This window comes from Erythrolamprus reginae, chromosome 2 (genome assembly GCF_031021105.1).
Source record: "Erythrolamprus reginae isolate rEryReg1 chromosome 2, rEryReg1.hap1, whole genome shotgun sequence".
NCBI classification, from domain to species: domain Eukaryota; kingdom Metazoa; phylum Chordata; class Lepidosauria; order Squamata; family Dipsadidae; genus Erythrolamprus; species Erythrolamprus reginae.
The window spans coordinates 273,798,309-273,824,082 of NC_091951.1; the positions used below are offsets into that span (position 1 = coordinate 273,798,309).

Sequence of the window (25,774 nt, forward strand, 5' to 3'; positions counted from 1 at the left end):
CCATGGCTGCTTCTATCTCAGTTCCAGCAGGAGCAGATGCATTCTTTAATGCATTTAATTTTGCTGTCTCTTTTATAAATTGTTTTTGTAAAATAGGCCATAACAGGCTTGCTATGTGGATATTTTGTTTTGATAAAGATATGGGAAAGTATTCATTACGGATACTTTCCCCAAATAGCTCTATTTATTTAATTTGTTTTCTAGTTAACTCCTCAAAATATATCTTAGATTACATCATTATCATTATAAATATATGAAAATAATAACTTATTTGTATACATATTAATTTTGCGCTAAATATGTATCAATAGGCTTTCCAGAATCAAATAGCACTTTATATAATTATTAGTTTAAGCCTGAGTTTGCATACATTTGATGCTTTATTTTTATTAGTTCATAATGCTATGTTACATTATGTTTTTCATAACAACGGGGTTGAAAATGAGCTTAAAGTCCTTTTAATTATGGTTTAATAGATGATACATTTACAACCATAGATTTTGCTTAAAATGCTGTTGTGCTCACATATTTATAGGCTATTCTTTCTATTACATGAATATCCTTAGTATCCAAGAATACATCCTATAGTAACACCTCGTTTTGGACTATCTTGTACAGAGGAATTACTTAGTAGCCTTGGTAAACTGGCAGAGACTCATGATATTCATATACAGGTAAACCTTTTGTTATTGTATTTAGTAAAATGCTATTCACCCAGCAGTTTTCAGAGTACTGGTCCTCTCTCTTAAATTGTGACTCTCTTCTTTCTATAATCTGCCCTATATAATCTTCAAAATCATCAATCATAATTTCATTTTTTACAGAAAAAGTCCACAAAGCTTTTCTGGTCACCAGTAAATGTACATATAGTCTTTTCTCTATTTAAACACGTCAGTGAGTTCCATCATTTTCACCAACCATGCTTCTGTTGTAGGCATTGCTGAATTTTTTTCATTTTTATGTATACAATATTCTTGGTTGTCATATATTAAAACAATGTTATTTTTGTTTTGTATGACTTCATTTCCAATTGCTCAGCCATCAGTCCCAAAAGTTCTGGTTTCAATTGAATTTATCCTCTGAATATCTATTTGTATTTGAACTCCAAATGTTTTTTGCATGTTCACCAAGCACACACAAAAAAATTGATCCTTCTTGTAGTTCATATTTCCAACATAAATTTGAAGTACTGTACCTTTATTCATTCTAGATAGCTTTTCTGGTATCTTATACCAACAGTACATCATTTTATAAAAAAATTCTCTTTATTAAGAGTATAACATAGTGTAAATTTCAGCCCTTTGAACCAGATATTTTTCCATTGTTCCAACTGTAATTTATAATAAATGTTATACACCTTATCATACATTTCTCTTCTTCTCCTTCTTTTGTCCCAAAATTTCAATAAAATTGTAGGAATCAGCTCCTCGTTTGTATAGAAATCACTCTTTAAATGTCCAATGTTGTAAGCTGCCCAGAGTCAAGATGAGCGGCATATAAATCTTATAAATAAACAGATGAAATAAACAAATACTATTATTATTATTATTATTATTATTATTATTATTATTATTATTATTATCTTTAAATCCTTTGAATTGCTGTGAATAAGGAAACAAGTGTCACGTGTACCCCTCTGCTATCCATTCTATAGATTTTATTTTATATACTGTACTCCTGGACAAAATTCTGTTATCTCAGGTTAAGTTAGCCATTTGTGTTTGCCATTTCTGTCTTGTCTTTGATTTACAACTATAATGGTGCCTTCCCACATGATTGAATCCTATTAGGAGTGAGCAGCATAGAAGTCGAATGAGTGAGTGAATTAACTCATTAAGCCTCACAATTAATTAATTGTGAGGCTTAATGACCCTCATTCCTGTTCTCCTTGATGCAGTCATTAAGTGAATGCATGGATTGTGAAGTGAAGTGAAGAACAGGGTAACTCAGGGTTGGGGGGGGCGGCCTAGTGCAGGGGTGGGTTCTACTTACCTTCCCTAGCAGTTCCCATCACGTCAGAAGTGCGCCCACGTCACATCATGCAATTGCGCAGAAGCCTCTGAGCATTCGCAGAGGATTGTTTGCCCACCATTTTCAAGGAGTGGCAACTGGTGAACCAGTTTGAGGGCATGGACAGTCAGCCACCAATGCTGATTTGGCGAGTGGGAGCAATTTCTGCCACCACTACAGGCGAACCAATCTAAACTGGCAACAATCCACCACTGGCCTAGTGCAGGCCCAGGCCTGTCTGCACTAGGCCTCCCCCACCCTGAGGCACCCCTATCCTTGCGGTCCCAGGAGGCCATTGGTCTGCTTCTTACGCCACTGGGTCCTACTCACTTCTCCCTCTCACTCACTTACATTTTTTAGTCCTCCTTCTGGAAGCTCCAGTGATCATGTTGGGAAAGAGAGCAAACTGCTGGGCCTCTAGGCCTCTCTGCAGTCCACATATCTCTGTCCCAGAAGCAGGTTGGTTTTTGTGGGTGATTGCACAGCAAGATTTTGCTGCAGTTGTCTTGTATTTTTACTATACATATTCCTGCCTACATTAAAGTCAGTGGCATGAATCTATTCAGATGCAGTACTTGACGACCATTATTTATGTAAGCTGGCCTTGAGATCAGAACAGAAAACTATTCTATGTAATTTGAGAAGACTATTTTGATGCTAGATACCATTGTGTTGGTCTCTTTCCTTGTTTTTCCATTAGCCTATCTTTTCGGCAGAATATGACTCTTTCAAAAGTACTCTGATGAGTCAGTCAGCCTCTGACATTCCCTTTGAGAGAAATAAATCACAATCCAGGAGCTTACAACTGCTGAATTGCTATTATGTTGACATTTAACTTCTGGAGAATGAGGATTCATTACTATTAGATTGTGATTCACATTGCTTTTAAATTTGTACTGTTATACTTCCTTAGGTGGGGTTATCTGGAAATGGAATTATTTATTTTTATTTCCTGCCTTTCTTACTTTTTTATAAATAAGTCAATGCAGCAATAAGTCCTTCCTCTTTCTGTTCTCCTCACAACAGCAACCCTGTGAGGTGAGTTGCGCTAAGAGAGTGAGATTGTCACAGAGGTCACACAGCTGGTTTGCTTGTGTAAGGCAAGACTCCCAGTCTCATGGCTTCTACCTTGATAGCTAACCACTCCACCAGTGATGGCAAGTCTATGGCACGCATGCTGCCTGTGAGCCATATCTAAGGGCACACGAGACGTTGCCTTACATCACCTCCAGTTATTATTATTATTATTATTATTATTATTATTATTATTATTATTATTTATTAGATTTGTATGCCGCCCCTCTCCGTAGACTTCGGGCGGCAAACAAATGCACATGCGCATGCTGGCTAGCTGATTTTGGCCTTCTTTTCGGCAATCCTTAGGCTTCAGGAGGCTTTCCTGAAACCTGGGGATAGCGAAAAACAGCCTAACTGGAAGTTCATTCCAAAACATCTGTTTGGCCTGTTCACCTGGGGTTTTTTTGTTCTCAGGCTTGACCATTTTTCGCTCTCTCCAGGCTTCAGGAGGCTTCAGTGAGGCGTAGGCGGTAGGGTTGACCACAGGGGTGGGCTGCTGCCCGGATGGGGTGTGGGACGCAGTGGGGTAGCAAAAATGGAGCTCCACCCCAGAGCACTCAATTTGCACTAAAAGATGTTGAAAGAAAATGCCGGGCAGCCTCTGTGTTCTTCCCGAAAGTGTTTAAAGACCCCAAAGCTGGCAATTCTGCTACAAACAAAAGTGTCTAGGAAAAGTATAAGGAGATAAGATCTGGAATTAATTAGATGTGATCTGGATTTCTGCCTCCCCTTCCTTTCCAAATGGCTATAATATTCTCTAGAACAGAGGTCTTCATAGCTGGCTGGAGAATTCTGGGAGTTGAAATTCGCAAGTCTTAAAGTTGCCATGTTTGGGGACCCCTGCTCTTGAAAATGAAATGAATAATGCTTGAAACCTAATGTTTTGCCAGAAACCTTGATTTTGTTTGGTAGTCTTCAGGAAGGAGGGTTAAGACTGTTGTGTGGAATTGAGCATTTTGGGATATTTACTTAGGCTATGAAAGTAGCAAGGAACACTTTAGATTGTTACCTTTGAGTAAGCGATTATTTTGTGAGTGGCCATTTTCATCATGAAGGCACCTTTATGACAATGCTCAAAATGTGCTTTCAAAATTGTAAGTGAGATGTTTCTGTCATTTCACTGTTCTATAGCTGCTCACTTCTAGAATGTGGGTGAATTCGATGACCTGCTTATTTGGAGTCCATTGATATGGGTATTGTTTTGAGGTTCTTGGAAAATCCTTGGTCAAGTCACATAATCGTCAAGCCACTCCCACCTGGTCACATGGCCAGCAAACCACTCCTATCTGATCACATGACAATCAAACCATACCCACAAAATAAACCATGCCCACAGTGTTGTAGTAAAAATTTTGGCAGCCCTTCACTGGCATGTATGTGTTTGTGGAGGTTGTGCGTATGCACGGGGACAGTATTGCATTATGAGTGTGGGCACATACACACATGCTATTGCATGCACACGCACTCTTTTGGCACCCAAGCCAAAAAAGATTCACCACCACTGCACTAAGCCAAAGTAGTTCTTTAATTACCCTGTTTCCCACAAAATAAGACATCCCCTGATAATAAGGCTTTTGAGTGCATGGCACTCAATTGGGCTTTTGAGTGCCTGGCAATAAGGCCAAGTGCAGGGTCTTATTTTGGGGGAAATACGGTATTATTAATTAACTAATAATTCTTTTCTTTCACGCAACAAAACATGAAGAGAACTTCAAAGGCACAATTCAATGTCAACGTTCATTTGTGGTTCTTTGAGGAAAATAGTCTATGAAATAACAGCTCATTATTAATATGAAGAAAATGGCTTGTGGGGCTTCTTCGCTCTCCAAGGATTGGACACACCACAGCATAGCAAATCTATACAGAACTCTTTATTACAAAACAACAAGTTCCTGCTCAAGCAGTGGTGGGTTTCAATTTTTTAAATTACTGGTTCTGTGGGCATGGCTTGGTGGGCGTGGTGTGGCTTGGTGGGCATGGTATGGTGGGCATGGCAGGGGAAGGATACTATAAAATTTCCATTCCCTCCCCACTCTGGGGAAAGGTTGCTGCAAAATCCCCACTTCCTCCCAATCAGCTGGGACCTGGGAGGCAGAGAATAGATGAGGGTTGGACCAGTCAGAGTTAGTATTTACCGGTTCTCTGAACTACCCAAGTTTTCCAGAACTGGTCAAAACCTGCTGAAACCCACCTATGAATTGGTAATTGTCATTCCATCCTTCTAGGATCTTGAAAAGTGACGTAGCCGCATGAATGTTTTTAATACCCAGATCTTTATACTCAATCTTTTAATACATAGTCCGAGCAAAAGTCTCAAAGTCTTTGAGTAATGCACAAGCTTTTTACGTTTTCCCAGACATTCTCATTCTAGTTGGGATGAGTTGCTGTTTCAGTGTAGTTGTTCCTAATCTAGTTGCTGCTGACCACCAGGTAAAGACCAAGGCAGGATTCCTATCAGCATGTGCTGCTCACCGTATCTTGTGATGCTGGCAGTTGAATGAAAGTCCTCTTGCCTGCTTCTAATAGCTGCAATTTGCAGATGTCCTCTTCACTTCCTTATTTTTAGGCCATTTACTTTTATCTTTCCTGATACACACACACACTCTACCCCAGTCTGACTTGACATTTGCTTTTTGTAATCTCAAATAGCTAGTGAGATGAGGTTGACTTTGGACACCTGGGCCTTGAAAACACTGAGGTGTGGTTCTACTGCAGAAATTAAGCAGGTCAACATTTGATGAGACCCGGATTTTTTTCTTTGAACAAATCATTAAGCAAATGCCATAGTTATTAAATGAATGCTGTAGTCATTAAGTGAACAGGGTGGTGGTTAAGTCAAGCCATTGTACTTACTGGGCTTTTTTTGCCAGAAATCAAAATTAAAAGCAGGTTTCTTACAGAAAAAAATAATAATCATAAATCATGGTCATGTAACTGCAGGACTAAACAAACAGCCAAGATATGATCATGTGACCGCGATAGGTTAGTGGCCATTGGAATTTCAAAACTAGGCCATAAGCTATTGTTAAGGAGCATTGGAAAGCTACAGCAGGTGCAAAATTCAATGGCACAGCCAGTGATGGTATTCAATTTCCCCGCCTACCGGTTCTGTGGGCATGGCTTGGTGGTAGGGGTCATGTGACTGAGTGGGTATGGCTAACTTCATATCATGCACAGCTAGGAGGGACTTGCCCGGACTGGTCCAAGCAGAGTGACATGGAAGGGTGATGTGGGTTTTTACAACCGGGCGGCGGCAGCCACAGAGGACCCGTCCCAGTCCCAGCCTGACCCTGCCAGCCTGAAATGCCATCACTACCATCGGAGAAGGTGAAGCACCCCCTCCAAACCCTTCGGTTCCCCGACGTCTTCCGAGGAAGCCTGGGTGGAGACTACGGCATGCGGATCCACCCCACTGTCACTACGGGTTGAGACAGGGGCAAAGACCCCCACTGCCTCCCAATTGGAACTTTACAGAAGAAAGTTGGGAAGGGAGTTCTGGACAGTGGGCTGACCTGAACTGTTTCTGTGGGGCAGCAGGCTGCACCTCCTCCACCCCGGCTCTTCTCAGCATCCTTGGGGACTGTTTCCCCATCGCAGCTGCATTGTTTGGGGGAATGTCTTGGATGCCGAAAGAGTGTGTGTGTGCACTATTGTGCATGTGTGAGTGCCTACACCCATAATTCAATGCCTGGGGGACACAAAAACAGGTTCTCTCACCCCCCCCCCGGAGGCTCTCTGGGGGCCAGAAATGACCTGTTTCCCAACTTCTGGTGGGCCCAGTAGGCTTGTGTTTTGCCCTCCCCAGGCTCTAAAGGCTTCCCTAAAGCCGGGGGGGGGGTAAAAATGCCAGCCCCATCTCCCTGGGGGCTCTGGAAGCCAAAACCGCTCTCCCAGAGCCTCTGTGAAGCCAAAAATCAGCTGACCGGCACACACATGTATGTTGGAGCTGAGCTAGGGCAATGACTCGCGTTCCAGCAGATATTGCTCTGCATGCCACCTATGGCACCTGTGCCTTAGTTTGCTATCACTGATATAGGTTGTTGTTATGATTCTTCAATGCTTTTATATCCCTAAAATCACAAGTCATTGCATTTCAATATCTACCCTGTTTCCCCGATAGTAAGACACCCCTGATTGTAAGACGTATCGGGGGTTTCAGGGGGGTCGGCTAATATAAGCCGTACCCCGAAAGTAAGACATATGTCTTACTTTCGGGGAAACACGGGGGTATTGCCGGGGGGGCAGCCCGATGACGTCGCTTCCAAGCTCCCCGCGCGCCCCTCGCCTTCGCCTCACCGTGGCGCCACCGCCTCTTCCCCGGCTTGGCAAAGCGAAGGACGGCGCTGGTCCGAAGCGAGCCGAGCAGGCGGCGGCTTGCAGCAAAGGCGCTCGTCCCAGCAACTGAGTCCTGCCGAGGCTCGGCTGCAAGCGGCCAGCGAGGCCGACCGGCTCCGAGGCGAGCGGCCGGAGCTGCCCCCTCCTTCGCCCGCCTCCTTTCCGGCAGGCAGGTGGGGCTGCCCAACTGGGCAGAGCAGCTCCTCCCCTCCAGACACACGCTTCCCCGACATGCGTCTGTGGCTCCACGCGTGCACGCCGCTTGGAGCCCTGAGATTGAACTTGGAAAAGGGCTCACGAGGCTCCTGTCCCGCGGCTGCCCTTCTGGACTCTGGGGAGATGCCTTCGGGAATGCGACCCTTTCAATTTTTTTCCAATGTAAGACATACCCCGAAAGTAAGACGTAGTGGGGCTTTTGGGGGTAAAAAGAAAGTAAGACACTGTCTTACTTTCGGGGAAACACGGTATTTGTTTCAGTCTTTAATTACATTGTATAGTCAGTTTTCTCTGTAAAGTATGATTCATGAATTTCAACTGTAAAATAAAATGACTTCCTTCTGACCTAGTTCAACTTTGTTTTCCAGGGTTAAGTTAGGTCATAAATATTGGTGTGTGCTAATTGAAAATTATGTGGAAGAAATATTTCAAAGTATGAATAACCACAGCACTATTCTCCTATTCATTGAAGTAGCCCAACATTATTCAGGCTTCTTCTATGCCATCTGTATTATCTGTCTTTTTAATATACTGTTCTCAGCTATGAAGGGAGATTCCATCAGCTCTTTCTTCATTTTAAACATCTAAAATTCTGTATTCCAACTTTACCATAAAGCTACCAATAGCAAATGACATGATATGAAGTTTTATAAATACTGTTTCATTAGAAATGTAGCTTTGTATTGAATAGCTTCATTAGCTTGCATGTATGAAGTGTAAAATTATGTGAAATACTGACCACTGTTCTTTGTGTTTCTCCCATCTTACAGAGCCATATAAGTGAGTCTAAAGGGGAAGTCAGACTTATAGAAAGCACCTTTCCACACTATCAACATTATACAGAGCTATATGATAAAAATAAACTGCTTACAAACAAGGTTGGTTATTTGTATCAATCATAAAAATATTTTGAGTACCGCTGCTTTTGGAATTGCAAGTGTTGAGTTACTGCTGAAGAAGAATCAGTGTTGATCAAGCTAAGAAAATGGGCATTGTTCAGTTTTACGTGTTCTGACCTTTCTTTATCTCATCATTTTTATAAAGATCTTAAAACTTGTTGATAAATTATTACTGTTAGAAAAATAAACTTAAAAAACCTCACATTTATTTCAAGAAGGTATTTTCCATTCAGCTCCGGGTTGCTAAGTTCAGTTGATTACTAGGTAGCTGCAAAAGGCTACAGAAAGTTCTATCCCTTTAGCAGTGGGCTCAATATATAAAATATATTGTCCTGTGCTTTGCCTGTATTTAGTTCATTTATGCTTACCTGGCAAGATAGATAACTTGGTAATTCTCCAGCAGGACCCTGGGTGACTCACAATAATCACAATTATCTACAATAGACATCTCCCCTTTTCTAAGAGGTCTGTAAGGGGCGCGCATAAGTGCACATTTGTGCCTACCGTTCCTGTCCTAATGTCTTTTTATCTTTTCTATCTCTACTTTATACTTATATTATGTTAAACATACTACAATACAATACTATATTTGTACGACAAACAAACAAATAAATAAATAAATAAATAAATTTTAAAAAAGTGTAAATGCAATAAAAACAGCAAATAACCCTAAAACCATCCAAACACTCAATCATTCTGAGTCCCAGGCCTGCCAGAAAAGCCAGGTCTTAACAGCTTTCCCGGAGACCGGTAGGGTGGGGATAGTATGGATCTCTGGAGATAGAGCTGCCACAGAGAAGGCCCTTCCCCGTGGCCCCGCTAGCCGACATTGTTTGACGGATGGGACCCGGAGAAGGCCAGCCCTGTTGGCCTGTATTGGCCATTGAGAGACATGAGGCAGGAGGCAGTTCTGTAAATAGTCTGGCCCTGAGCCATGTAGGGCTTTAAAGGTGATAACCAACACCTTGAATTGCATCCAGAGACCAACTGGTAACCAATACAGCTTGCGACGGGTTGGATTAATATAGTGTACCTCGGTACACCCACTATCCCTTGTGCAGCTGTATTTTGAACCAGCTAAAATCTCTGAACACACTTCAAAGGTAGCTCCATGTAGAGCACATTACAATACCGTAGTCAAGGCATGAGGTGATGAGGGCATGAGTGACTGGAGAGCCCCATGGTCTAGGTAGGGTCGCAACTGGTGGACAAGACGAACTTGCACAAAAGTCCTCTTTAGCCACAGCTGAGAGATGTTGCTCTAACCTCAGCTGGTGATCTAGGAGGACACCCAAGTTGCAAACCCTATTTGAGGGGGTAATTTCTCTCCCACCCCAGTACCAAAGATGGACAGGTGGAGTAGTCCTTGGGAGGAAAGACCCACAGCTACTCAGTCTTGTCGGGGTTGAGCTTGAGCCTATTGAATCCCATTCAGGCCCTCACGGCTTCCAGACACTGGCACATCTCATCCACCGCTTCGCTGAACTGACACGGGTTGGAAATGTACATCTGAGTGTCATCAGTGTACTGCTGGTAACTCACCCCATGTCATCGGATGATCTCACCCAGTGGTTGAGATCCCCCCCCCTATTTTTTTTCCTTGTTCTATTACATTAAGCTCACAACTTTAAAATTCTAATTGCTCCCAGTTTCCACATGCTATTATAGGAATTGCATGAAAATTCCACATTCCACATGAAAAGCACATTCACGTTTATCTACTTAGAAGGAACTCCAACTAAGCTATCATAGAAGTAAGCAGTGGTTATCAAGGGTTATACTGTAGGAGCTACAGTATTAAGATGAATATTTATTTATTTTATCTGCAAATGTGAACTTCTGAAGGATCAGTATCTAACTAAGCATCTAACTAATAATCCCAAATGGGTGCCACTTTAATTGCCTTTCAGTAAAGAATTGGAAGACTAAATTTTTTTTACTAAAAATGTTGAGCAATATGTGGTGAATTACAGGTTATTACTGTAGTGATTTTCACAATAGATCATATAATTGTTATTTTAAAACCTGAATTGTCAGAATGAAATAATTAAAATAAGTAAAAGTAATTTTACTGTATTTACTTTTAGACTATAATGGCTCATGGCTGCTATCTTTCTGATGAAGAGCTGGACATATTTAAACGTAGAGGGGCTGCCATTATACATTGTCCTAATTCAAACATATCGTGAGTATTACAGTATCACAAAGTAATAACACTTTCAAGAAATGAGTTTCTGTTCAATCTTTCCCAATCTGGTGCTCTCAGGCTACATATTGTATTATTCTCACACTTCTAAATAATGAAGATAAAAATGGAGAACACAGATTTGTGATAAGCTGCTTTAAAAAAAGCCAGTCATGAGTTAAATCACAGGTGTCCAACCTTTTGGTGATGAAGAATTGCTTTGAGCCACATATAAAATACATAAACATAATTAATATGCATAAATGACATAGTAATGTTAAAAGTTTACAAACCTAGGGGGCGCATTACTAGATTCCCAGGGCCACATGTCCAAGGCGCATCTGGATTAAATATTGAAAGTATTTTATTGTAAATTTTTTCAGATATGAATCTTGGTTGTCTTAAAGTGAGAGAGGGAATCTAAAATGTACTCATCAATTCCATAAAATGCCTTCTGATTGTTTCCAATGGTTGATCCATTCAATCTTCTTTCACATATTTATATATCAGAAAAATCCAATTTATATGCTTGGATTTTATTGATTTTATGCCCAAGATTAAATATCAGGATTATGGACATTTCAGAAATGATCCAAAATACTTTTTTTTTTAAAAAAAACCCCATAGGAATCCAGCATTTGTCTCCTGTTCATTAAAGCAGCCATGCCTTTTTTCAGATTTATGTGGGAATCTGAATGGCATTAATTTAAGGGTTCTGGTAATTAAAATTAATATAATTCTTAAAGCAGTCACATCTTTTTTCCAGGCCACATAGAAGCATGAAAACATTTTAATGAACAGTGTGGAGGTATATATTCTCATTAGGTTTGCATACTGAATCTTTTTGATTCAGATGCATTAAATATAGCATAGCTTAGTTAATGTGGAACATGTTCATAGCAATAACACTTATGAAGTTATACTTAAATCAGTGGCAAGGCTTGTTTTACATCTTGTTATAGCACTTTGTGAACAGCTTTTAATGCATCAACACATCTGCTACGTCCATTTTTTTTTAACTTAGGAAAATGATAGCCTTTCATTCTATTTTCAATCCAGATTAAAGAGTGGCCTTTTAAACACAAGGAAGATTCTGAACCACAAAGTAAAACTTGGATTAGGCACAGGTGAGTGATTTATTATGAAAGCATTTACTTTCAGGTACTGTTTTAAAAGATTAAAAAAGAGATGAGCCACATACACAAGCACACAATGCATATGGAATACAGAGAATCCTTGCTTACTGATAACTCACTCAGTGACAGTGATGGACTCCTACGGGTACAGTCGTACGCAGAACCGGTAGAAAAATTTTGGTCAGGTACGTGGAACCCGTAAAAAAAGTTTTGAATTTCCCCCCCTTTTTTTCCTTCTGGGCTCTGAGTATGTTTTTCCTATTGCAGTAAATGAGGTTGAATGTGTATAATTTTAGAAGAGCTGTGTGTGTGTTTGTATATACACATACAGTTTATATAGTAGATAATGTATATTTTGTGTGCCTGTGTGTAATATGTGTGTACACATATGGCATATATACATAAAATTAAATAGTATATTTTGGATGTTTAGTAGTAAATAGATAGGGAAATTGTATCTCTTTGAAGCGAGGAGAGGCCAGGCACCATAACTCTAACCCAAACCCTTGACGTGAGTGGTGTTAAGTTGGCCCCCTTTAAGCCAGTCACATGACCTTTAAGCCACCCCCGGTCACATAGTCATCAAGCCACTCCTACTTGGTCACATGGCTGGCAAGCCACACCCACAAAATAACCACGCCCACAGTGTGGTAGTAAAAAAGTTTGCAGCCCTTCCCTGCTTAGTGACCATGTGAAGTTACCACTATTCAAACCTATGTAAAAGGATATATCAATAGAAATGTGAAATATTCCATGAATAAAATGGAATTAAATAAATAAAATGGAACTTTTTCTGACAGCTGCTTAGGAAAGTGCATAACTATCTTCTAAAATAGATTTACAGTAAACATTATATATATTCATATAACCTCCCAAAGTCACTTGATTATGAGATGGTGGCTATATAAATATGAATAAATAAAACATAATAAACCAAGCAGCTGCAACCATCTACAGGCCCCAGCAGCCACTGCCTGATATCAAATATTTATAAACGTCAGCCCCATCACGCCACATCATCTCAGGTATTGATCCTGGATCTGTTTACCATTTGCCTATTACAGTTTAGGTACAGAGTCTTGGCTTTTATCCTTGAGATTGGTGCTATAACAGTACTGAACTGGAACAGCCTGTGGCAAGAATGCTCAACTTCCGTCACCTTATTGGCACTGCCAGGCCTGCCCCTCATAAGTATGTGGAGGCTGGGCTTTTTTTGGGGGGGGGGGATTCAGGAGGTGAAATAGGTGGCTTAAGATTTCTATTTTGTTTCTGAACTCTTCATTGCAAAACAGGGAGCAAACTTTTTGTCTCACGATTTAAGCTTTGGGACCTTTATCTGACCTTTGGCAACACTTTTTGCACCTCTAACCTAGACCATGGACATCCTCCTGTACATAGTGAATTCCTGGAAGATACATTTAAGTTGCCAGCATGTTAAAAATTCCTGGATGAGATCATACCTATGTTGCAATCATAAGCATCTCCCTGCATATTTAATGAAACTCCTGCGGAAGCCTTCCATATTGATTGTAAATGTTTTGCTCTATTGTTAGATGTTGCTGGTGGCTATTCTGTTTCCATGCTTGATGCTATCAGAAATGCGATTTCGATATCTGAAATCCTTCACCTTGACAGTGAAACAGATGAAAAGGCCTTAACTCTGAAGGAGGCATTCCGACTAGCAACTCTTGCAGGAAGTCAAGGTAATTCTTTTTTTTAAAAAAACACAGAAATTACATCTGATATTCTAGCCTGGCTTGGAATAAACTTTTCATTTGAATGTTAGCATATCTTACATCCAGGGGTGGGTTACTGCCCGGACCGGGAAAGGGACACAGTGGGGTAGCGAAAATGGAGCTCCGCCCCAAAGTACCCAATTTGCACTTAAAGATGTTGAAAAAAAACACAGGGCGTCCTGCATAAGCCACACCCACAGTGTGGTAAGAAATTTTTTGGTAGCCCTTCACTGCTTACACCCTAATCACTTCATTATGCTGACCAAATATACCCATGGTATGCATAACCAGTGTTTTCTCACTCGTGGTTTGAAAAAATACAAAACAAAACAAAACCAGTTCACATATATAAGACAAAATAAAAATTGCTAAATCTGTATAGCTTAATGTGACATTGTTAACAAAACTATTTGTGTGCCCATGTGATGTGGTAGACACAAGGCCAAATGGGGACCAAGATGCTCTACTCCAGTATTTCCCAACCTTGGCAACTTGAAGATATTTGGACTTCAACTCCCATAATTCCCCAGCCAGCAAATGGGAGTTGAAGTCCAAATGCTGTCTGGGAAATTCTGGGAGTTGAAGTCCAAATATCTTTAAGTTGCCAAGGTTGGGAAACACTGCTCTACTCAATACTACTTTTTACTCTGAGGATTCAGTGGATGATTTTGGGTCATTTGCAATTTCTCCTTCTCACATAACTCACTTGATTATTTTGTGTGGAAGATTGGAGATAATCTAGCTATGAAATAAGGGAGAATATAAATCTATACGAATGAGAAAATAGGATTATCATTTTTTGAAAAGTTTAAAATGTTTAAAATATTTGAACGACGATTTCATAGACTATAAAAAGTACAAATCTTTATTGTCACCAAACAATAATTTGTTATTGTGTATTGTTTTTACCTTGTTGTGAGCCGCCCTGAGTTTGCGGAGAGGGGCGGCATATAAATCCAATAAATCAAATCAAATCAAATACTATGAGATTGGCTGAGCCTCCCTTTAACCCATTATTTTTTCTCTTTTATGGCTGGGATTCAAAGTTGTTTCTCTGAAGCTCCTTTTCCTGGTTTGAAATAGATGAGTTTGTGGTCTATTTAAGCATACATTTACTTTGATCCTCTTCTGCTTCTCTTATTACTTTTTGACAGGCATGTGGCTATTGATATTCTACTGCCCCCTGCTGTTTTATTGTGGAAACTATATTAAAGAGGATTAAGAAAAACACCCTAGCTCAGAAAAACTCTCAGAGAGTTTATTTCCATACCAAATACTAAAATGTAGTATTTTAAAAACAGTACTCTTCAGAATTGATGCTGGATCAATTCCATGCTGAATGTTCATCCTTCTTTTGGTCATGTAATGTTATTTTGAGTCATTTTCTGTTTTTTAGTCTGGATTTATAGTTATAATAGAATTGCAACAAAGAACACAAATATAACCGTTGTAAATGTATTACTGGGTCATTTCTGTTGATTTCAAAAATCATAATTTGTAATGTACTTAATATCATGGTGTATAAATAAAGACATTCATTTTTTTTAATTTACAGCTTTAGGATTAGATCGTATAACTGGAAATTTTGAAGTTGGCAAGGAATTTGATGCACTGCTTATCAACGCCAAAGCTTCAGATAGTCCTTTTGATCTATTTGCTTCTGACAATATTGAGGTAATCAAATACTGCATAACTGAAGTACATTGCATATGTATGGAGGAATTTACAGATGAGGGAATGTTTACCAGGCCCTGGGAATAGGCAGGAAGGCAACAAATGCAAGAGAGACACCTCGGTCATGCAGATGGGCAGGAGCATGAGAAAGGGACTCAGAATAACTCAGTCTTAAAGCATAAGTTGATCTAAGCAGCGTTTCTCAATCTTGGCAACTTTATGAGGGTAGATTTCTGTAGTATTCCTTGTGTAGGTCAAAGGTCATATGGATGGACACGCCCATATATGCCAGAAACCGCACATGGGATGCTTATTAGTTCACATTATGCTGTTAGTATAAGTTAGCGTATGTTTTGCTCAGGCTTTGCAGTTACGGAATTCTGGGTAGACCTGGAAGGTTCAGGGAAAGTTCATGTTCTCAGGATTTCTCACAGCATTTGCTACTTTAAAGCCAATTCATTCATTTGAAAAAACACTGTTGGAATTATTGCAATTTTTTATTGAGATTAGTACTCTTAAATTTAGGCATATAGTAATAATAATAATAATAATAATAATAATAATAATAATAATAATAATAATTATTATTTATTGGATTTGTATGCCGCCCCTCTCCGTAGACTCGGGGCAGCTAACAACAATGATAAACACAACATGTACAATCCAATAATAAAAACAACTACAAACCCCTATTGTAAAACCAAACATACACACAAACATACCATGCATAACTTGTAATGGCCTAGGGGGAAGAGCTATCTCAACTCCCCCATGCCTGGCGGTATAAATGAGTCTTGAGTAGTTTACGAAAGACAGGGAGGGTGGGGGCAGTTCTAATCTTCGGGGGGAGTTGGTTCCAGAGGGCCGGGGCCGCCACAGAGAAGGCTCTTCCCCTGGGGCCCGCCAAACGACATTGTTTAGTCGACGGGACCCGGAGAAGGCCAACTCTGTGGGACCTTATCAGTCGCTGGGATTCGTGCGGTAGCAGGCAGTTCCGGAGGTAATCTGGTCCATTGCCATGTAGGGCTATAGATAAAATGTGTTGCAATTTTCACTATTTATTAACAAGTTAAAAAGTGCCAAACTTGATGTTGATCCCCGATGATCCCATTTTGCATGTCTCTAATACAGTTTCTAATTCTTTGTTTCCTATTCTTATCTCGTGATCATGATCTCACAATTGGAATTGTCTGCTGAAACTTTTTGAGGGTTTCTGAAATTCCAAGTATACAGTATTTCTGAGATCGCTCCTATCTCTTAAAAGTTTAGATGGGTTGATGTTGAATTTATATAAAAATACTTGGAGATGCTTGTAATCTTTTGTTGCACAACCTGTAAATGCATTTTTTTAAAAACTTGTTTTATGAGAAAAAAATAATAATTCTAATAGAGATGTTGAAGTGGACTAAGAAAACCCAAATTTGACTCCCATTTGACCCAACAGCTCATTTGCCAGTCTGTTTTTCTTAACCAGAGTATAGGTTAGTATTTTTTGTGAAGTTAACCCTAACCCATACAATTAATTGATTAAATGAACAATCTCAGAAGATTCCTAGAAAAGTTGCAACAATTAAACTGAATCAATATCAGATCACTTCATGGAATAGATCTTTTGATGTGGGCCCCCACCCTAAAAATTCCAGGATTCCATTGAAAGAAAGGAATAGGACATCCTGGCAATATAAACAGAAATATAAAATTAAAGAAATGAAAATATTTATTGAAAAATAATTTACACCAGAAGAAACTTTATTCTGGTCCTTCAATATTTTACAATACTGGGTATTAAAAATTATTAATGTTTTATCATCTACTTTTACAATAAAAAAGAACTACCTTTTAAATATTTCCCTTTTTTCCTCACATCCTAGGATATAATTGAAAAATTCCTGTATGTTGGTAGGTATGCCCATTATGATTCATTATTATATTTATTTCTTAAAATACCATTGTGTGCGTGTATGTTTAATACTTATTAACTTTATTATATAATGAAATGTTATCATTCACACTGAGAAATTAATTCTTCCATTATGGAAATGTTTTTTTAAATCTCTTGTAAAAAAAGGTGATTTCTGTGCAGTACAAAATGCTGGGACAAAATGAATTTACAGATTTAAGACAACTTATTTTGTCTTACGGGTATATTTTTTTCATATTCTTGGCATGTTGTGTTTGATAGGATACATATTGCCATTGATCCCTTAAAGTTGAAAGGAATATTATAGATGATTCTCATTGATATCCTCTTGTACAAACCACCCTTTTCATATATATTGTCTTTGAACTGAATCCAGCATGTCTTCTAAACCAGGAGTCTCCAACAGGGGCGGATTCCCATTCCCGCTTCTAACGGTGTGCTGCACGAGCAGCTTTGCTTCTCCTTCGTGCGTGCATGCATGTCCCAGCTTGTTTTTGCTTCTGTGGATGCGCAGGAAGGAAAGTATCATGAAGGGATGTGTGTGCGCATGAGATTTTGGCAATTGTTTTGCTTCCATGCATGCGCAGAAGCAAAAACACACTGGGATGCGCATGTGCGCATACAGGAGAAGCAGAACTGCATGCACAGTGCAACTTTCACTACCAGTTCAGCACCCTCATCCATACTGCTAGAAACCCAATACGGGTTTCCAATCTTTTGGACCTCAGGGATCACCAAATCTCTAATTTTAAATCCTGCAGACCACTGGGAGGGGGGGGAGAGAACCTCAGCCACTTTTTGGGCCTACATGTCAGCTTCTGCGAAGCCACCAGATGGGAGGCCCAAGAGAAAGTGCATACAGCCTGGAAATCTCTTTTGTGTTCCTTTTCTCAAGAAGCTTGGCCAATCTGAGTGAAGGAAAACGAAGGTGGGCAGACTGACGGTGGCTGGCTGATGTTGATGGGAAAGTCAGCCCCATATTACAGAACAGCAGTAGTCAAAGGAGTGGCCCTTTGGTCATCCCAGAACAGTTCATTTGCCAGTGCACCCGGGTGAAGGAGCTGCTCTTTGAGAGACAAGTTTGCAGGGACCAATCTAGCATCCGTGTTTGCTACAAGATAAATATTCATTCTTGGCCACATTTGAAATTTCTAGCTGCAATGAACAGCAAAACTAGGGCTGACCCCAGGTGCTTCTCTCCACTAACAGGCAGGCAAGCTAACTGCCTGAAGGACCCCATCCTGTTGCTGGGAATCTAAGCGCTAAAGCGCGAGCAGCACAGGAGCTTCGCCTGGGTTCCTCATGAATAATGCAAAGTTTTCTTTGTGGACCACCTAAATTTTCTCACGGACCACTGTGGACCACTGGTTGGTGACCAATGTTCTAAATCTTTTAATGCTCTGCTATTCAGAGCAGCTTTCTCCGATCTAGTGTCTTGTCGAAGTCAACATGGGAATTCTTGTAATGGTTAACCCAAGCTTAATAGAATCAAAATCATTATAAAATAATCACATCCACATCTATAATATTGGGCTACTGGGATCTTTCCTGCCATTATGAGAGTCCCTGCGATCATGTCTATGATTTTCTGGTTTAATTATGCCGCAGCATAGTTAGGAGATGATAAGATTGCTTGAATGAGTTCAGAATTCTGTGTGTGAACTGACTCCAGATATGAACCTTGCATGATGGCATCAAACTATGTCTTTAACTATGAAATCTTACTTCTGATGTGAAGACTCACGGGAGGGGGGAATTGGGGGTGGGGGAGGAGAAACAATTGAACAGACTTCTGGATAAAAGCAGACAGTCAGGGAATGCTTATTTCTGGGTATCCTTCAGTACTTTAAATTCCACTCCATAGCCTTCATTAAAAATCACTGGGACAGAATTGTATCTGAAGAATCTGCTAAAACACCTGGAACTTAATCATGACTATGGATAATTTTTGATTTTATTGTAACTTATTTACTTTATTTAGAAGCTGCCAATTCCAAGCAACCCTGGGTGGCTTACATTTTAAAAAGCAGGAACAACGAAAACAAATAAATAAAAAATCAGATCATAGATATCCAGTAGAGAAAATATAATTAAACTCAAGTTTTTGGAAGAATGTGAACTATGTGTGTTTATAAATAAAATTCACAATTGTATGTTTATCATTTAGGAAAATTTAGAGACGTTAGTAGTAATAGATGCATAATTTACGTAAATAATTCCATTCATCTTTATATTTTCAGGTGATGACCGAAATATCGAGGGGGTGTATGTGGCTGGCAAACTGGTGGTTCCATTTTCAAGCTCTGTGTAAATTGGATTCCCATTCTGAAAAATGCTCAACTGGTTATCATTTGGTTTGGAAGAACTGGGTAGAAATGCAGTGCCTTCTTGCTATGCTGATTTTATTTAGTATGTTTCTGATATGCACTGGAAAGGTTGTCAACTTGGCAGTGACAAAACAAATATATATAACTATGCCAAAAATCTATCTCATTTGAACAGAACAGGATATAGATATAAAAACCCAAATCCTAAAAATGTATCTGATGAGAATTTAGGGATCTTATTTGTGAATATATTACAATATTATAATTACTCTCATTGGACTTAGAAACAAAACACATTTGTTTTGGGTGGTGTCCATTTTTTATAACCTTCCTCTTTGAATAGATGTCAGGTGATCTTGGCAGGGTTTCCCAATCAGGAATGGAAAAAAATGTTTCCTTTTCTCTCTTCTGGGGAGTGACACGTCTCCTGAAACTTTCACCTGTATATTTGTCCATCCAGAGTTCAGCTTGCTTAACTGCAAATATGGTATGAAGAGGATATAAAAAGAATAGAATCCAATCCCATGTTCACAGTATGTCATCCAGGATAGCTTTGTTCACACATAATGCAAAGCTATAGTGTGGTTACTATATTTTTAAGAGTATTAGATGCACCCGAGTATAAGAAGCACCTTAGTTTTGGTGGAGGAATATAGGGAAAAAATAATCTGCCTACCCCAAGTATTCATCTGGCTGGTCTTTGGTCAGCTTCAGCACATTAGTTTGCTGGTTTTGAGCCCAGGAGCTTGATTCCCCCGCCCCCCTGCTTAGGGATAAAAAACAGTTTCTAAAACATTTCTCTCTCTCTTCATAGAGGAGCAATGAGAAAATCAGGCAAAGGAAAGATCACTTTGCTAGCAAAGCACAGAAGATTACTTCACTCATTAGCACTTCATTAGGGCTGAAAAAAGGCAGAAGATCTCTTGCTAGCAAAGCAGGCAAGAGTCCTTCACTGTTAGCACTCCTTAGGGCTGAAAAAAGGCTCAGCTGATTGTCGGAGGGAGCAGCAATGAAAAAACCCAGATAAAGGGAAGATCACTTAACTAGCAAAGCAGGGAAGATAGAGTACGGTAAGTACCTCTTTAGGATTAAAAAAGCTTAGTAAAAGCTACATTTGTAGTATAAGATTTTCACCCAAATTTTCAGCCTTTTTTGGGGGAAAGGTGCATCTATACGAGTCTGCGGAGAGACGTGGCATACAAATCTAATAAATAAATAAATAAATAAACTCCAAAAAATATGGTAATTTAAAATTGGATTAATATGATGGATTCATTATGGATGCATTTCAAGTGGGAAAATGGCCCTTTTTTAGTATGTGGATAAGGTTGTAACCTTGATATTTTACTGATACGGGTCAACTGGGTGCAATCTAATTGGAAGTGTTTGTTCAAATTGTAAATTCATTCTTACCCTACAGTTCAAAGCAATCTTGACAATCAAATCAATATGGGAAAGGGGGCTTTTGTTTTAGAATATGATCTCTGATATTTTATAACTGCTCTATTTTACTCTGACAAAGTATATAAAGTACATAGGATAAATACTTAGTAAATACAACAATAAAACTATTGGGGTATTTTTTACCTTGCAACCCAGATATGGCAGGTATAAATATGATAGGTTTGCACAAAACACCTTTGAGGAATGTGTGCCTTTTAGGATCATTATTGGTATTTTAGTTTTGGGGAGGATAATTTTAGGAAAATTCTATTATGCAGCGGTTGCCTCTGAGAGATTCTCAGTGGGAAATAAACTTCTGTTGATAATTGTATAAATATAATGGAACATTTTTTAAAGGGATTTGTCTCTAAACGTTTTGGAAAGCCTGTTGAAAACTACCAACCATCTCTCAGCACATTCAATGCCTTCTTCATCCACCTCTTTGTTCCCTCTCAGTGTGAAGTTTGGCTGAAAAGGTTTGGCCCAGCCAGAAAAAGAGCCTTCGGAATTTACTTGGGAGGAAAGGAGCTTAAATGTTTGTTTTGTGAAAAAGAAGCATTTTGAATGACAAATTGAAATCATTTGAATTTCCGTCTTACTGTACCATTTATTAACCTCTGTTTGAAGATATTAATGAGAATGAATATAATTTGTGCTTTGTGGAGTTAGTTGGATGATTTTGGTGTGGCAGCTGGATTTCAGCAGTATAAAATGTTGACTTAGCTTAATATGCATGCTTTACAATATTTGCAAAACAGAAGACTAAGGGAACTCAGGAAAGGAACAGCACTTTATTCACTTATTTATTTTATTTTACTTTTTCAACTGCACTAAGCCTGGGCATTTTTGCACAATAAAGGAGAAAAAATGGTCCAATCTCTGCATTTATGCCAAAAAATAAATTTTTATTCCTGCTGATAAAAAAGGTCCAATATGCATTGGAAGTCAAGAAAGGAGAAATACAGTATATTTTACAGAACTATATTTGTTGCACTAAGAAGTTAACTTGGTTTATAGACAAAATGTATGAATATTAGCGAGTTAGTGAACTCAGCTAGCCATGAAATATGTCCACCTAGTATAGGCCTCATTCATAAGATATTCATAAGATATGCTAAAAATTGTCTTTATATTATTTTAATATATACTGTAGAAGATATAATATATACTTTATTAATAATAGTATATTATTTCAGTATATTAAACTGAAATATATATTTATACGTACGTGTTGACAGAGTCATATAAAATTGAAATGAAGGAATAAAGAGGAAAGAGCTTATTAAAAAAATAAACAAAGTAGAGTCCGCTTTAGAAATATATAAATTCATTTTTCCCAACAAACCAAATAAATGATAGATTAGCATCACCTAAAAGCCCAACTGCCCAGTTTGATGGACTTTGCTCTTGGTGTGAAAACAATTGTGATGTGTTTGGAGTAGGAGTGAAAGAGTAAACATTCTCATTTATTGGGAAAAACCAATTACCCAGATACTATGTTTTGCTATTGATATTGCCTATCACAATGTAAAACAATTGAAGCACATTTTTCATCTTGTTTTGTCTGGTCCTCAAATCAATGTAACTAAAAGTACGATCCTTTAAATGGCGTCTGTTTATAAAAGTATAGCATTGCCATATCATTAAGAGATTTGGAAAGCCTCTTGGATATATTTGTTGCTAATTACAGTGGGAACATGTGGGAGAGAAGTTGGCCTTCTCTCTCCAGTAGGCAGGGTCAAAAAGGATGAAGTCATTGTTACGGAATTTGAAGTCCCACCCCTTTCCCTACACCTCCTGCAGATGGCTTTCTTTTTCACCCGCATTTCAATCTTGGTTTGAAGAGTGCTTGGCATGAAGAGTGCTATAATGTTATTGTACAGTGTTTGGTTGATGGGGGAAAAAAATCATATGAATTCATCTTGCCAGATTTTTATTTTTCTGACTGTATACTTTCAAATGCAACCCCTCCACCAAAAATTATTTGTTGCTGTGTATTCCAACTGCTCGAATGTCAGTAGTTATAAATGAGCCCCTCTGTGCTTGTTTAACCGAATAAAGAAGATATGTTTATTATGTTTACATTGGTTCATTTCTTAATGTTTTGAAGGAAGTGGGAAAAAGCACAATCTGCTGATTGACTCCAGAGGACCACGTGTATTGAAGAGAGGGAATCTATAGATCTGGAAGAAAAAAAATATTCCTAAATAAGTTTCTCGATTAAGCCAAACCCCTCAAACTGAGGGAAAAACTTACCTTTGTATAAGCTTCATCCCCCTTGTCTAGTCACTAAGGCTGTGCCTATTCTTTAAAACAGCTGCTTCGAAACATGCTTTGGCATTAATATTTAGAGTATGGAAATGAAATTATATGAACTTTAACTATTAATCCTAAACCACTATTAATTAAATTTATTAATTAAACCCCTAATTCCTCTTTAGCTTTTTTTTCTCCTCATTTGTGCCACCATCATCCAGGGGCTGTTTTAAGGTGTACAAAATCTGGTTAAGCTTTCTCATTCATTGCCCTGGAGAGAGAAGTTAGGTGACTGGCACGGGGCTTTGTTATTAGGGGCAAGAGAGGATTACCATTGGGGGCAGAAAATGTCACACCAGGCCTGTTTTCTGCCAGGTGACGCACAGCTCATAATGGCCTTGAGCAAATCTCTCTCAGCCTTGCATAAACAACCCTCTTGCTTTTTGGAAGCGAGGTAAAGTTGTATTATTTCAGCAGGTTTTGATTCCTTAACTGTGCTTGGGAGGCCACCGTTGGTAGTTTCTTGTCCTTTGCACAAGTAATCATTGCAGGCATCCTACAAAGGGCCTGACTGTCTCACGAGCTACATGCTGGATAAAAAGGACAAAGAGAAGAATCACATTCACTCGCCAGTTTAGGATTTAGTCCAGTGATAGCGAACCTGTGGCGCAGGTGCCAGGATTGGCACACAGAGCCATATCTGCTGGCACGTGAGCTGCTGCCATAGCTGAACTCCGATGTGCATATGTATGCTGGCCAGCTGATTTTTAGCTCACACAGAAGCTCTAGGAGGGCATTTCTGGCTTCCAGAGAGCCTGTGAGAGATGGGGGAGGATGTTTTTACCATCTCCCGGTTCCAGGAAAGCCTTTGGAGCCTTTGGGTGGGCAAAACACGGGCTTACTGGGCCCATCACAAGTTGGGAAACAGGCCATTTCCAGCCTCCAGGGGGCTTCCAGGATGGCAGGGGAAGCTATTTTTTCCCTCCACCAGCATTGAATTATGGGTGTGGGCACTCGCGCATGTGCAATAGAGTGCGTGCACACTCTTTTGGCACCCGAAGAAAAAAGGTTCACCAACACTGATCTAGTCCCACCAGTGGTGATAGTGATATTCCTCTTCTAGTGAAATTTTATCTAAAAGAATCCAATCCTAAAAAACACAGCAAAATGGTCCTCATGATATGCCAATCTGAAGAAAAAAAGAGTATTTGAACTAATCCCCAAGCTTCCATAGCAATGGAAATTTGGAAAGCAATCTATTGAATCTTGTACAATAGCAATATCTTAAATCAAGAGGTCAAACCCCATCCCCTACTAGCACTGATGTTACTTAGTTTGAGTAAGGAAACATCTACAAGAAAACCACCCAGCTCAGGGAGCAGCAAGAACCTCTAATTTCAACCCTGAGCTTATAAATATTCTCCTTAATCAATACCTTAAATCCTTTAGCTTTATTCAGTGGAAAATACAGAGCAATAATCTCATGACATATTTTTAAACCCCCACAAACAAACCATCGGTAAAAAGCAACATCTGCTTGCCTGTCTTGAAAATAGCTTGTTTACCATCTCCTTGAGAATTAAGTTGGGTTTTTTTAATAATTTTTTTTTACAAAAATAGATTCAAATTGTGTTGGTGTCACACCATTCCCTCTGGGAAGGAAACGCTAGAAACTTGCTCTTTGTTGTCAGAGCCTTTTACAATCAGCAGGAACACAACCCTTTTGATGAATTCAGAGCAAATGCATTTTCATGAATTTATTTCCACAACTCAGTTATGGATGGCAGCACACGGATTGGAGCAGGGGTCGACAACCTTAAAAAGTCAAAGAGCCATTTGGACTCATTTCCCAGAGAAACAAAACACCTGGAGCCACAAAACTGGGGGGACTGGTCAACTGATGTCACTCCCTCTGAATCACATGACCCACCCCCCAGCTATGCCTATGCAGACTTTATAGCTCTGTTTATGAGAAAAAAGTATATATATATATATATATTCTGTATGTATCAAATGTTTTTAGCTGAAATTTTAAAATTAAGGGAGACTAGGATGGTACCATTTCGGCCTTGTCCTGGCCTCATCGGCTAGCCACACCCTTCCTTACTGGGATTCGATCTGGCAGCTAGCTGATGAGGCCAGAACAAGGCCGAAATGGTACCATCCTAGTCTCCCTTAATTTTAAAATTTCAGCTAAAAACATTTGATACATACAGAATATAGTTGTCGGCTATGAATAAATTAACTGCCTTGAAATGGTCCTGGGTTGGGCCTAGAGGCAAAAAGGAGCTGTGATGTTCCTTCAATATACCAGGGTGATCCGACATATATATATATATATATATTTCCATCTCTTTCTCTCCCTCATGTTTCTCCTTCCCCATCTCTCTCTCTTTTTCTGTCTCTCCCTTCCTCTCCATCCATCTCTCTCTCTCCCTCTCTGATCTCTTTCTCCCATCTCTCTCTTTCTAAACCCCCCCTCCCGTGTGATGAGGAACGATTGCCACTCTGGCTTCTCTTCTGGAGACCCTCTTCCTAGGGATCGGCTACTGCCTGAAT

The 25,774-nt window shown here is 39.4% G+C and overlaps 1 protein-coding gene across 3 annotated transcripts in view; it reads left to right on the plus strand.

Annotated features, from left to right (window-relative positions):
* GDA (guanine deaminase) overlaps positions 1 to 23,041 on the plus strand; it is a 62,958-nt gene extending 39,917 nt beyond the window's left edge. For 2 of the 3 annotated variants that reach the window (XM_070742665.1, XM_070742664.1), the window contains 8 exons: positions 567 to 674; positions 8,409 to 8,516; positions 10,625 to 10,722; positions 11,782 to 11,849; positions 13,412 to 13,561; positions 15,150 to 15,268; positions 17,140 to 17,167; positions 19,430 to 23,041. In XM_070742665.1, the coding sequence (XP_070598766.1) occupies positions 567 to 674; positions 8,409 to 8,516; positions 10,625 to 10,722; positions 11,782 to 11,849; positions 13,412 to 13,561; positions 15,150 to 15,268; positions 17,140 to 17,167; positions 19,430 to 19,500 (750 nt within the window). In that variant the 3' untranslated portion in view covers positions 19,501 to 23,041. The remainder of the gene's footprint in view (positions 1 to 566; positions 675 to 8,408; positions 8,517 to 10,624; positions 10,723 to 11,781; positions 11,850 to 13,411; positions 13,562 to 15,149; positions 15,269 to 17,139; positions 17,168 to 19,429) is intronic. The other variant, XR_011558315.1, reaches the window with a different exon arrangement.
* Positions 23,042 to 25,774: the final 2,733 nt, after the last annotated feature.